This window comes from Mus musculus, chromosome 1 (genome assembly GCF_000001635.26).
Source record: "Mus musculus strain C57BL/6J chromosome 1, GRCm38.p6 C57BL/6J".
Taxonomy (NCBI): Eukaryota; Metazoa; Chordata; class Mammalia; order Rodentia; family Muridae; genus Mus; species Mus musculus.
In genome coordinates this window covers 118,483,429-118,498,121 of record NC_000067.6, presented here as the reverse complement: position 1 = coordinate 118,498,121, position 14,693 = coordinate 118,483,429, and the positions used below count along the sequence as shown (strand labels likewise).

The 14,693-nt window shown below is 44.5% G+C and overlaps 1 protein-coding gene across 50 annotated transcripts in view; it reads right to left on the bottom strand.

The window, feature by feature from the left end:
* The window catches only part of Clasp1 (CLIP associating protein 1), a 220,405-nt gene that overhangs the window by 111,341 nt on the left and 94,371 nt on the right, over positions 1-14,693 (bottom strand). For all 50 annotated transcript variants that reach the window (NM_001359328.1, NM_001359331.1, NM_001359335.1 and 47 more), the window contains exon 9: positions 336-488. In NM_001359328.1, coding sequence (NP_001346257.1) covers positions 336-488 — 153 coding nt within the window. The remainder of the gene's footprint in view (positions 1-335; positions 489-14,693) is intronic.

Genomic DNA, 14,693 nt, shown 5'->3' with positions numbered 1-14,693 from the left:
AATGCTACCGGTGTGAACAAATCTTATCTTCAAGATTCCAATCTGGCTCTGGTCTTAACCGATGTGGTAAAAAGCCCAGTGGTGGCCAAGGCAAGGCTGGATCCAGATGACCAGACAGGGTTTGATTCACCGTGGGGCTGTGCTTTCCTCTGCCTGTACTGACTGAGTGATGCCGGGGAGTACCGGGCATCTTAAGCCAGGATTGCCAGCTCATCAGCATCAACAGAAAAGTGGCAGGCCAATCCAAGACTGCAAGCGAGAGTGCACACACGGGGACACAGTAGGCGAGTACTCTTGATGATGACCCCAGAACACCATATAGGATGTGCTCTTACCTGAAGACTTAGATCCAAGACTGGATGACATGAGCCTACGGGTGGTCCCCAGGTTAACATTCCTCCGGGAACTTGATGGGGCCTTGGATGATGAGGAGCTGGCAGAAGAAGGCCTGTTGCCATCCACAGAATCTTCATCATCAAAATTTTTTTCTGAAAAGGAAGCACAGAAGCCACGGTTTGAAAGCGGTAAGTTTTTACCTATACAGAACAACCATCAGTCTTGAAAATACTTACATCTGGAAGTAAGGTCCTGGCCAAGCTTACAATGCAGTTACTAAGACTGTTCTTACCTTAGATAATCGGAATGCTCTCCCACTGTGTGTGTGTGTGTGTGTGTGTGTGTATGTGTGTGTGTATGTGTGTGTGTGTGTGAGTGTGTGTGAGTGTGTGTGTGTGTGTGAGTGTGTGTGAGTGTGTGTGTGTGAGTGTGTGTGAGTGTGTGTGTGTGTGTGTGAGTGTGTGTGTGTGTGTGTGTATGTGTGTGTGAGTGTGTGTGAGTGTGTGTGTGTGAGTGTGTGTGAGTGTGTGTGTGTGTGTGTGTGTGTGTGTGTGTGTGTGTGAGAGAGAGAGAGAGAGAGAGAGAGAATATGAATATGTAAGTACACATAAGGACATCTCAGGTATCTGTCCTCACCCCCCACCTTGTTTGATAGGGGTGTTCTATGGCTGGTCCGTGAACTTCAGGGACCTTTCCTGTTTCTGGCCCCCACCTCCATACAGGAGTGCTGGGATCACAGATGCCCATGTTGTCAGTCCAGATTTCATGTGAGTTCTGGACTCTGAAATCAAGTCATCACACTTGTACCACTAGGTCTTTTTTTTTTTTTAACTTACTGAGTCTCCTTAGCCCCATTTTTTTCAGTCTCCTCCCCAAACAGGGCCTTGCTCTACAGCCCTGGCTGGCCTCAAACTCGTGATCCTGAGAGCTAGGATCACCATGTGTCCCTCTGTACATGGTGCAATGCTAGGATCACCATGTGTCCCTCTGTACAAAGTGCAATGCACTTTACAAAAAAATACCTGAACAATGCAACTTCTTGAAATATTTCAACTTTTCCCATTGTGGTAGAGTATTTTTCATAAAGCTACTTATAATAGTTGTAAGGTACTTTGTGAGTGGAAATTCCCCACTGAGACACCCACTGTCAGGTAGTTTAGCTGTGCAATATCTCACTATCAGAAACAGGGTTGTAAACTGGCCAGATGGCTTGGTGGGTAGAGCCGCTCACCTCCAAGCCTAACGACCTGAGATGGATCCCCCAGAACCCATATCACAAACAGAGAGAACTAACCCCCACTAATTCACAGAAGCACCTTGGCACCCCTACATGTGAGCATGTATGCACACATACACACAAAATAATAAGTAAACAAACAAACAAATAAATGCAAAAAAAAATTAAAAGAAATAGGACTGCAACAAACACCTTCCAATAACTAGTTTGCCAATTTTAAGTTAAGTAATGCCAACAAGCAACATTACTGGGTCAATCAGCATGAAAATGCTTACTAAAGTACTAAGTTTATCTTCTGAAAAGCCATATAAATGTCTACTTTCCTGGAGATTCAAGTGCCTATCTTGCTCCACACCTCTGCTGACACTGAATTAAATTATCACTTACAAACATGTCAATTAGACAGACTGGCAAAAAGTATGTTTTCTAGGCTTCATCTCCTTTAATGAAGCTGATTTTTTTTTTAAATTTATACTATGCATGTTTAAACTTTCAAGCCAGCAAGGCTCAATATCTTCTCTGTTGCATTCAAAATTTAAAAGAAAAAAAAAACCCATTATCTATGGTTTTTAAAATTCAACCTACTTATCAACAGTTTAAATTTATGTGATTGTTGTTATTTTTGTGTGTGTGTGACTGTGCATGTGTCATGGTGCATATGTGGTCAGAGGACAGCTTTGGAAATAGTTCTCTGTTCCACTGTGGACTGGGGATGAACTCGGGGTGCTAGGCTTGTGCAGAAAGCATTTTACCACTGAGCAATCCTCCAACTCTACTGTAAACATTTTAATGATGCAAAATTAAAGCTTATGTATCAAAATTCCAGGGACTCATGTAGCAAGTGTGAGTCATTTAGGATGCTAAAATCACCTTGGAGTAAATAAAAATAAAAAGGAAATCTAACATCAGGTAGCAGTGATTTCCAAAAAGCATAAAATATACTTGGACCAGATGTCATCTAAAAAGTTCAAGTGTAAGAACTACACAATCAAACGACAAAAGCTGCAGGGACTGGAGAAACTGCTTAGCGGGGAGGAGGGCTTGCAGCACCCACAGCTGGTTGCTCACAGCAGTCGGTAACTATAGCTCCAGGGCATCTGATGCCAGCAGACTGGAGAACTTAAACACATAACAGCAAAAGAAAAAAAGAAGGGAGGGAAGGAGGGAAGGAGGGAGGGAGAGAGGGAGGGGAAGAGAGAGAGAGAGAGAGAGAGAGAGAGGGGGGGGGGGGGAATGGGAGGGGGAGGGGGAAGAGAGAGATTGAGAATCATGAGACAGAAACACATGAAACTGGACTCCCAGCAGGATACAGGAGAGGCTAGAAAACTATCAGTAACGAGAGTCAGATCTTTAATTGATGAGGAAAATATGCCTACAGATTCAGGAACCTGAAACAAACAAACAAAGACACAGCAGAGAAAAGAGCCTTGCTGTTTAGTTTCCTTGCTGCTGTGATGAAACACTCTGGGGCCAAAGTCCATGCCCAGAATCCCCTAAAAGTAAAAGAATCCATGTGTGGTGCTTTGTGATTTAATTCCAGTCCTAGGGAGGCAGAGATAGAAAGCCTAGTCTAGCCAACCAGCCCTAGGCCAGTGAGAGATCGTGTCTTAAAAATGTAAAGGAGGGTTGGCAAGGTGGCTCAGCAGGTAAAGACACTTGCTGCCAAGTGCTGCCAACCTGAGTCAACCCCTGGGACATATGGAACTGATTACAACAAGCTGTCCTTTAACCTCCACATGTTCCACAGCATTTGCCTATGTGCATGGGCATGGTAGCACGCGCGCGCGCGCGCACACACACACACACACACACACCCCAGAACTTGGTGGTAAAACCTTGTTGCTGAAACCAGCAAACACATTAGTCACAGGGCGTGGAGCTATTAGGTTAGTACTGACCAAGAAGCTTCTGCCCTGTTGGCTAGTATTAGGAAGTGCTGCAAAGGCTGCTGGGGGCAGTTAGGGGGTCACCAACAGTCTTATTGAGCTGTGAACCCAGTGAACTATAACAATGACCAGCATAGCAAGATGTCTGTGGGTACAATCGTGACACAAATGTTAGTGGGTAATCAACTGATTTCTGATTGGATATCAGGCCTGCTCCACAGGAGGAAATGCATGCCTAGAACCACACATCTAGCCAAGAAGCCAGCCATGGCTGAGGGGCTAGCTCACGGGCCTCAGGGCTAACTGTACAACTATTATTTTGTTAACTGGACAAAATATTCAACTGCTTTCTAAATTCCTATCTGTCTATCAATAGATCAGTGCAGTTCTCAGACCTCACCAAACAAGTGTCTTTCTGTACTGGGTAGTGGTTAATGACAGAACAGACAACTGATCAAAGTACAGAGAATAGTAAGTGACTGGTGAGCGCCCAGCCACAAATGGGACATCTATATCATGACCACCCCCCCCCCCCAATCCTGAGGGACCATCATGGAAGGGGACAGAAAGAGTCTAAATGCCAGAGACTGGGGTAGAACACAGCAAAACAGAGGCTACAGGATGTAACAGGACTACTGTATAGGATCTACACAGGATCAAGCTAGTTGGCATTCCAGCTTGGAGCCCATTCCTAACTGAAGATCTATGGACAGTTCTTGGGGAGGGAGAATTGTTTTTCTTTAAGAGTGGCTCCTAGTTCATTGACCATGGTTCAGTGTACGATCCATCACCCAGAAATATACAGGCAGCACAAATGGGAGTTGATAGGTTACTAAATTTAAAGAAAAAAAAAAAAAGAGTACCTCAGGTTGGAGGGAGGACAGTGATGCATCTGAGCAGATCTAAAGAGACGCTGCAGGTAACTATGATCAACGTATACTGTGTGAATTCCTAAGTGGATAAAATATTAATCTTTTCCTGAAGGAGGGGGAGGAGGAGGAGGAGGAGGGAGAGAGGGTGGACCATTAGAAAGGTGCCTAGTTTCAGTAAGCTGGAAAAGTCTCATCTGTAGAAAGCATCACTCCTTAAAAGGCAAATAGGTCATTTGTATCACTAAGCCTGTGACAGAGTGGCTAGAGAGCAGTCCTGGATACAGAGACGCAGAGTCCTGGGTTCTTGACATATTTCAGCATTGCTTAACTAAATTACAATGCACACTACTCTCTGTTAGCGTCTGTTTTGTTTTGTTTTTGATTTTGAAGATAGGATCACTACGTTCAGGTCAGGTTGTCATGGAACTCACTATATAGACCAGGCTGGCCTCAAACTCAGAGCTCTGTCTGCCTCTGCCCCTGCCTCCCAAATGTTGGGATTAAAGGCATGCACCTCTATGCCTGGCATCTGATAGGATCTGAATCCCCAGCTTCTTCAGTTTGGCTAAGAAGACATCAGTCAGTTCAGGGCGACTTCTAGAGCCTTAGCCACAGCAAACATATGGACATAAGTATTTCTAACTGTGCAAGCTTTGCTATCACACGAGGTTAAGATTTTTTACACGGAGTATGCCACCCAGAGAATATCTTCTTGCAGAAGCATACCTTTGCCTGGCCCCAAACAAAGAATCCTTTCTACCTTCAGCCACCAGAGGGAACACTTTCACAGGTAGTCCTGCTGTCTGAGAGTCTAGGAGTAGGAACCTGGAGTAAGCTAACTGAAGTCTTCAGGTCCCAGCCACCTTCAATTCTTCAGTCATCTGAGCTTCATCTCTTCTCTCATAGCCCTAGGACAGGCATTCTAAAAGGCTTGAAAAGTTTCCAGAGTGGCAGTGGAATCCTTTCCTAAGCCTCCAGCAACCCATTCCTGGCAAGACCATTCAAGTTATACTTGAGGTTAAAAACTGTAGGTCAGCCTGACTGTGGGAGACCGTGGCAAACCAGTGTGCTTCTGAGACCTACTGGGAGAAGATGAGTTTAAAACACAACAGAAAGAATCCTGGACAAACAGAAAAGGCCCAAGTACACAGTCATCCATGAACTTAAACCAAACCAGTGTTAGGTGGGACACCAGCAGAGTACAATTACTTGAGAATGGAATCTTAACCAGGAACCAGGCAGAACAGAGCATCAAGGCACACAAATTTCACATGGCAGAAACAATGAGAAAGGGTGAGTAAGATGTTGTAGCAGGTAAAGGTGGTTGCTTAGCAAGACTTGAGTTTGATCCCAGAAACCCATACAAAGGTGGAGGGATAGAACCAGTTTCACAAAGTTGTCCTCTGACTTTGTGTGTGTGTGTGTGTGTGTGTGTGTGTGTGTGTGTGTGTGTGTGTGTGTGCCTGTGACTAAAGGTGTGAGCAGAGATTCAATCTAAGGACAGACATCGAGGCTGTGAAAGTTGGAATTGCAAGCTCTGGGTTCCTCTGGAAAGTGTCAACACTCACACAGAAGAACCAAAACATTGGGGGGTGGGGTAGAGATATAGTTCCATACTTATGAGCAGGAGAGCCAGGGCTAAAAGAAGCCTTCCTGCTCTCTCGCCTTGGGAAGGCTTTGAAGGGGAGCCTACAGGAGGAAATATCTGGCTCTCTGAAGCAAGGCTACTACTAGCTCATCTGTACCAGGGGCACCTGAGCTGATGGGATTCCTGGCAGCCTTCAACCCACCCTCTGGGTTCCAGGAAGAAAACAGCAAGGTAGCCTAGAAAGGAGAATATACTCAGCGTTCCGGACACAAGGATGCAGAGACAGGGCATGTCCAAAGATGGGCTGCTCGTTTTTCCTGCATCTCTCCAACACTCCTTTACTGTGTGTGACTGTGCTCCCAGGCACTCTGCTAAGGGCTGGAACAAAGGAAGGAATGCCAGTCCCATGTAGCATTCATAACCCAGTATGAGAGCAGACTTGTGGCAACACCTTGCCAGAGGCATGTCCAGTGACGTATTTATATAGAGTAGGCCAAATAAAGTTAGAAAGGCTCCTCTATGCTCTCCTCCAGGCCCTGTGATGTGACTCCCGGCTTTTCTTGTAGCTGATACTGACGAACTGGGAGTGTCAGGTTCTTTTAAATGTGTGCACATCCTGCTTAAGCCTGGAACACCTTAGGCTACTACGCTGAGCACCTACAGAACAAATCCCAAGGATGACTTCTAAGCAAGTGTAAGAACAAGAAATCCTTCATGAGATAATAAAGCAGCTCTCTCATGAGCACGGATACAGATACCTCATAACTCTGGAGCTGTTCATACCCTCCCTGGGCAGAGGGAGAAGGCTGAAGGCAAAATCTCAAGTAATGAAGAGCAATTGGTGATACTGAGGCCACTTCTCAACTTACATATAGCCAATATGGTGGTAGTGAACTAGCAAAAAGAACATTAATGGATAGGAGAAAGGCAGCCTGCACTGACCTCCCTGACTGGCCAGTTGAGTGGTCTGTAAGAGCTTGGGAGCTGACAAGCATGGTCCCATCCTGTGTCTTGATTGGACGCTCATGTGTCGTTACGAAGTTTCCCCGCTGAAGCCCTGTGCTGTGATCTCATGGTCTGTATTCCTCAGTCCACATTTCAGTCTATGAAGCTCGGGGCCCACTGGCCTCAGGTCTGTAGTTCCATATTGTTCAGAGTCATTCTTGGGCCTGATTTTAATTTTTTGTAAGCATTTAGTCAATTGGTTTGTGTGTGTGTGTGTGTGTGTGTGTGTGTGTGTGTGTGTGTGTGTGTGTGTGCCTGTGACTAAAGGTGTGAGCAGAGATTCAATCTAAGGACAGACATCGAGGCTGTGAAAGTTGGAATTGCAAGCTCTGGGTTCCTCTGGAAAGTGTCAACACTCACACAGAAGAACCAAAACATTGGGGGGTGGGGTAGAGATATAGTTCCATACTTATGAGCAGGAGAGCCAGGGCTAAAAGAAGCCTTCCTGCTCTCTCGCCTTGGGAAGGCTTTGAAGGGGAGCCTACAGGAGGAAATATCTGGCTCTCTGAAGCAAGGCTACTACTAGCTCATCTGTACCAGGGGCACCTGAGCTGATGGGATTCCTGGCAGCCTTCAACCCACCCTCTGGGTTCCAGGAAGAAAACAGCAAGGTAGCCTAGAAAGGAGAATATACTCAGCGTTCCGGACACAAGGATGCAGAGACAGGGCATGTCCAAAGATGGGCTGCTCGTTTTTCCTGCATCTCTCCAACACTCCTTTACTGTGTGTGACTGTGCTCCCAGGCACTCTGCTAAGGGCTGGAACAAAGGAAGGAATGCCAGTCCCATGTAGCATTCATAACCCAGTATGAGAGCAGACTTGTGGCAACACCTTGCCAGAGGCATGTCCAGTGACGTATTTATATAGAGTAGGCCAAATAAAGTTAGAAAGGCTCCTCTATGCTCTCCTCCAGGCCCTGTGATGTGACTCCCGGCTTTTCTTGTAGCTGATACTGACGAACTGGGAGTGTCAGGTTCTTTTAAATGTGTGCACATCCTGCTTAAGCCTGGAACACCTTAGGCTACTACGCTGAGCACCTACAGAACAAATCCCAAGGATGACTTCTAAGCAAGTGTAAGAACAAGAAATCCTTCATGAGATAATAAAGCAGCTCTCTCATGAGCACGGATACAGATACCTCATAACTCTGGAGCTGTTCATACCCTCCCTGGGCAGAGGGAGAAGGCTGAAGGCAAAATCTCAAGTAATGAAGAGCAATTGGTGATACTGAGGCCACTTCTCAACTTACATATAGCCAATATGGTGGTAGTGAACTAGCAAAAAGAACATTAATGGATAGGAGAAAGGCAGCCTGCACTGACCTCCCTGACTGGCCAGTTGAGTGGTCTGTAAGAGCTTGGGAGCTGACAAGCATGGTCCCATCCTGTGTCTTGATTGGACGCTCATGTGTCGTTACGAAGTTTCCCCGCTGAAGCCCTGTGCTGTGATCTCATGGTCTGTATTCCTCAGTCCACATTTCAGTCTATGAAGCTCGGGGCCCACTGGCCTCAGGTCTGTAGTTCCATATTGTTCAGAGTCATTCTTGGGCCTGATTTTAATTTTTTGTAAGCATTTAGTCAATTGGTTTGTGTGTGTGTGTGTGGCACATGCAGGGGAGATTAGAGGACAATTTGAGGGTGTTGGTTCGCTCCTTTGACGGTGGCTCGAAAGGATCAAACTCATCAGGCTTGGTCAGCACCTCTTGCACAGACTGAACTGTTTTTTCCACTTGGATCAAAGTTTGAGGTCAGAGATAAAACTATTCTCTTGCTCCTCTATTAGCCACACAACCAGCTCAGCTGGAGCAAGAGTGGGGAAGAAATAAGGCAGCACTGTGTTAGCTCTCCAGATACCAAGCCTGTCTGTCAGGAACAGAAAACGGTCTTCAGGTACCTGGCATCCCCGCTCAGTCACCTGCACAGGGACTGGAAAAAGAGAATGTAAACCTACTTACACCAACTCTTGCACTCCCTGGATATGAACTTCCAGCTACTTTCAAGCCCCTCCCAGGGAAACATGAACATTATATAAGCCTCCATTGACCAACAGCTCAAAAGACGCACGGGGTAGAACAAAGATGCTTAAAGAATTAGCCAAAGCAGTAAAAGAAAGAAAAAAAAGTCTTCTTTTTTTTAAAGTATGTATGTACACACCACAGACACACACACACACACTATCAAAGAACCTGTGTGGAGGTCAAAGAGCAACTTTATCGAGTGGGTGTATGCTGATTCCATGGGTGGAACTAAGTAGCAAGGTTGTGTGACAAATGCCTTTTCCCACTGAACCACCTTGTCTATCCTGAGGTTTGTTCTGTGAGATACAACCCAGGACAGCCTTGAACTCAGCACATGGTCAAGAATGACTTCTAAATCCTAAGCACGCTGCCGCCACCACCCCACCACCACCCCCAGTTGCTGGGGTTGGAGGTATGTTCTTCAAACCCTGCTAGAATCTAAGTTATTATTTAAGAAACTAAAAGTTTCTTTCTAATAAAGAGCTGTGGGTAAGTATGGATGAGTTTGAGATTGTTTTATCCACTCAACAATTAGTGAGAGTCAATTTCTTTACAACAATGTTCATTTAAGTCTGAATAATTCTCAGTCTAAGTATCTGAAAAGCTTTGTATTATAACTGATGGCTGTCTGTGGTCAGAAAATCACAGCATGGATGTGCTTAAAGCAAGCATACCAGTACCTCAGCATCACCTTCAGCCTACTCAACAGTTAGCTCAGGTTCACACTGCTGTAATTACTGACATAATTACAAAGCAAACAGTAACAGACCAAGAATAACTTGTTTCAACACTGCATAGAAGCTAGCTTTCTAAAATTCTTTTGATTGCAACCAGGTACCAGAGCAAGCCAAACTGGGTTTCTTGCTGTCATGTTTACAGAACTGTTCAGACATCCTGATGCATGACACATAAGGAGGCCACACTAACTGCAGGCTAAAACTGGGAAGTGAGCAAAAGGAGCTCAGGGTTGTCAAGTAGTGGGAGATCCCAAACATATGGACTAGAGGGGATATAATGGTCCCACATGCGGTAAGGGAGACTCTTTTAAGAGTTTTGTAAATTACAATTACAAATTTCCTGAAATGGCTTATGTGATACCTGTCCTCACACAAGGATCACAGGTTTATTACCGGGTCTAAACAGACCAAGGGACTGTCCACACCCCACATCCTCATCATCCTAGCCAGACACAGGTTACTGACTGACGCTGCACTTGGCTATTCCCAGCATCTGCCAGCCTCTAAGCCAATTCTCCAAATAACCTCATTGCCCAATTATGACAGAGGACAGTGTATAAGAAAGTTTACACTCAATTTATAAAGCAGCCCAAGCTTCCCTCTAAAGCCAGGGTTAGAGACAGTGTGTGGCTGTGATTCTAGTATGACTGGGGCTACACAGTGCTAGGCTAACACTGAGACTTGCCTCAAACAAAACCAAAATTCCTTCTAACCTTTCTGCAGAAGTCAGCTTTGGGTCATGCAGGAACTTCACCTCAGACCCTTTGCCCAGAACAAAAGTATGTTCCACTCTTAAAGGGCTAATGCTCTTTTAGCTGGTGATGCACCTCTTGAAGGTAATGAGAAAAGGCAAGAGCTGTGGGGAAACAGTGGTGGGATGGAGACAGAACCTACTGGGACCAGAAGGGATTCTCTCTCCTGAGCTCCAAGGTCAGGGGTAAAGCACTGAGTTACTAAAACAAAAGAAACAAACCAACCCAGCCAGACAACTTATCCAAGGAATGGGAATCCTGTTGTTACCTGATGTGGAAAGCCACCTCCTTCCTTTGTGTTGATCTAAACTCCACGTGTAAATACCTGTTACATGTTCAGGCACGTGGATAGGTACTGGTATAAGGTGTAAACAGATCATACTAACTGCACCCAGGGAACTTCCAGAACAAGGTAGCACAGAATCATTGCTTCATGAATGCTAGGCACGTACTCCACTAGCAGAGCTACTGCATCTCTGATCCTTCTCGCATCCTTTTCTGAGGATTCAAATATGGGAATCTACCCCGATGACCTTATCTACAATTAATCGGGTCCCTAAAACTAGACTTACAAATAATATCCGATTATTACAAATTTTGTGATAGTTTGAATGAGAATGGCCCCTGTAGGTTCATCTATTTGAATACCTGGTCCAGTTGGTAGAACTGTTTGTGACAACGGAAGTAGGTGTGTCACTGGAATGGGCTTTGAGGTTTCAAAAGACTCATCCCTCTCCAACCCCACTCCCCCTCAGAGCTACAGATCAATCAAGTTCTAAGTTGTCTGTTGTTCCTTTGTTCTAACACAGTAACCACTGACCCTGTAATACAATAAGCCAAATTAAATGCTTTCTTTCATAAATGACTTTGGTCAAGGTGGTTTTGTTTTGTCTTATTTTGTTTTAAATCACAGAAATAGAAAAGTAACCAAAACAAGTTTCCACATTCTATCCCTCTATAGGCCTCCAGCCTGATGTTGGGTGGGTTCGAGAAATCCAAATTCTGGTCCTTACACTTGTGCAACGAGCACTTGGCCCATTGAGCTATTTCTTCTTCAGCCTGAGAGTGCATCTTTAAAGAAGCATGTGACTTATAGTTTTAATAATTCATTTAAAAAGTCAAGTTTTAAGTTAAGGGACAAAGCAGAATTATATATGGATGACTAAAAAGTAAAAGTTTAATATAAAATTTTAAACAAATAAAAATATAAATACCTAAGATGACTTGTGAAAATACATATTAACAAGAACCACCACGTATCATTTTATGGTTTAAATATGCACCTCTCCTCTATTTCACTGTACTGATTTTACCTTTCAATCTACCCTAGAGGAGTGCTGTACCAATCTCTGTCAGAGCCTAAACCCCACAGTCATCATATCTAAACTTGTAGTCTTCAGGAATGCCACTCTAATTATCAGTGTGGCCACAGTGACCTAATTTTTCATGACAGCCACTAGGCAGACACTAGGACAAGTGAGCTGGAAATCTCATATCCAAATTTGGGAATGGCCTCTTAACAAAATGTTCATGGTACTTAGCAGTGATAACACTGTGAGCTCTTTGTACATATAAGCCTTCAAATGTCCCATCTGGACTTCAACAACCTCAGTTCTCAGTAGCCCTTAGAGAGAGAGGCAAAGAACCACACTTATCCATGAGAAAAGAAACTCCCTCACTTGCAACCCTCTCCTTCTTTCTAGCTCTTACAGTCTTAATATAAACATTGGGGAAAGGATTGCATTTACAGAGTTACTAAAAGTAAGAGTTTTCACAGACTGCAGACTAGTTTCCCCACAGCAACCTCATACAGTAACTCAGTAGACTCGACACTAAAGTACCAGGGCTGATGGAGCCTCATTACCTCCTGGCACAGTCTGCCTGGTGTCCCTTAGTCCTTAGACAGGGCCCTTTTTGTCCAGAACCACAGTCAGAATGCATGACCACAGTCTCCCTGGCCTGCTCTAGGCTTTCACTGTGTCCTTGCTCGTTCTCAGATGGCCTTAGGAGCAGGCGGGGCTTAGCTAATTATGGATAAGACAGTTCCTGTGCTTTTTCCAGGGGTTTCTAGATTGGAAGGGGAAGATCACAGAGGTGAATTATCATGTTTATCATCTTACTGTTATTTCAATGGCCATAAAGCAAAAGCAAAACACAAGAGCAAACACAGAGGAAGGCTGTACCTTACCTGCCAGTTTCAGTCGATGGAGCAAAGCTCACATCATACGAGCCAGGGAACGGGAAGAGCAAAGGCTTACACTAGTGGGCTTTGTCTAACTCTCTATCTGGACATCCAGGCTGTGGATGGCACCCACACTCAGGGCAGTTCTTCCTCACTTATTCCTCTAAACTCCCTTGCATATACAACTACATCTGCATGTGCTTTATTCATCTCTTGAGTCTTTTCTATATAGCTAACATAATACAGATATACAGAACACAGTCTGAGAATGGAGTTGTGTCAAAATTCTAAGTGCCTGGGAGAAAAATCCCAAGAAAACATGACAAGACTCTTGTGACCTCAGTTGCTGCAAACCACAGAACTGTTCTTGAGATAATTTCCATGTGTAGTAGATAGGAGTGAGTGTACTCCAGCTGTTGTTATTCAGATGCCGATGGAAAAACATGGCTTTGCCTCATGTGGCTTGTTCTTGTGTTCACACACTTTACTGATGTGACTCTGCTTAACCCTCAGAGTAGAAATTGTCAGATACTCTGAATAAAGCATCAACTATTAACTATTTCATAAGATTTTAGACCACTTCATTTTTAGCCCCTGCTCTCCCAGATTCTCCTGTCAACTAGAACAGTAAAGACACCACCACCAAAAGCTACCTGAAGGACTGGCAATATTTTTTAAAGATGATTTACTCTAGGTCTGTATGAAAACTGAGAAAAATAAGGAGAAATAAAACTGAGACTGGCGGTGGCTCAGGAGTTAAGAGCACTTGCTACTCTTAAGAAGGTCTGAGCTTAGTTCCCAGTACTTACATCAAGTAGCTCACAACTACTTACAACTCCAGCTCCAGTAGACCCAACAGCCTCTTCTAGACTCCAAGGGCACATACACTCACACATGCACATATACAAATACTGCAACATGTATACACACATCATTTAAAATAAAACAGATCTTTTTTTGAAGCTAAAGAAAACTGGTATACTTGTCACAGCACTAAATTTGTTTCACGTAAGGCCTATCTTCTTTCTAAAATGGTATCTCTTACTTCCCATTGGTGTCCATGCCTTGTTTTATGAAATGGTTATGATGGATAAGCTGCATTTCTGTCTCCCTCACTCACATAGTCTTGGTGGCTTAAGTTTCCACTCTACAGTAATAGCATTCAAAGCAGGAATCAGCCTCTGTGCATGGCACACAGAACCCTGGTCATCTTCTCCACATGCTCTCCTCCAATAATAAGTCGCTGCTACAGCAAACTCATCGTTTGCATGTCACAATGCTTTAGCAGCATCCTACCCCACCCCCAAACCTCCTCAGCAAACATCTGACAGAACATCGCATCAGAACATCCTCCAGTGACGGGGTGCCAGTGCTTGACCTCGTTATTCTCCTCTGGGTGCTCATATTTCAAGCAGAAGGCACCACAGCTAGCTCCAATACCTGTTGTAATGTCCTTTTCAATGCTTTCATTTTTGAGTTATTCCCTGCAGCGGCTCCTGAGCACGGCACAGTTTCAGAATCATAGGAGCAAACATGACTCCATAACAACAGCAGTGGACTAGGAAGCACGAGGACATGCCAGATAGAGGAAAAACGCATCTCAGACAGCAGTGTGGAGTTTCCTTCCCTGTGTCCTGACACTGACCCAACTACAGAAAACCTGACACCTCAGTCCTTCTCTTCAGGGGCTGCCTACTGAGGATAACAAAACAAAAAGAACAAACAAAGTTTAGGAATGTGCTCTGAGAATACCAAACAGTAACTAACAGCTGTTGCTGTCATGGGCATACTGTCAACCTATCTTTTATCAGCCACAGACTGACAGATATTCAGACACGCCCCTGCCCAGAAATGGCCTCAAATCCGTTTGCTATCACACTTGCAGCTTAAACTGCATCTCAGTCACAGAAGGCAGGTAGTTTGAATTTAGTCCATTTGAAAGGAGCCTCCAAGCAGATGTGTGATCTTTGTGCTAAATTCAGGTTTAGCAAGGGCTCCTTCCAGGCTTCCAACCATTGACTTCCAGACTATTTTGCCCTGGTGTTTAGAAAATAGTCCGCAAATACAACAACTTAAGGCAA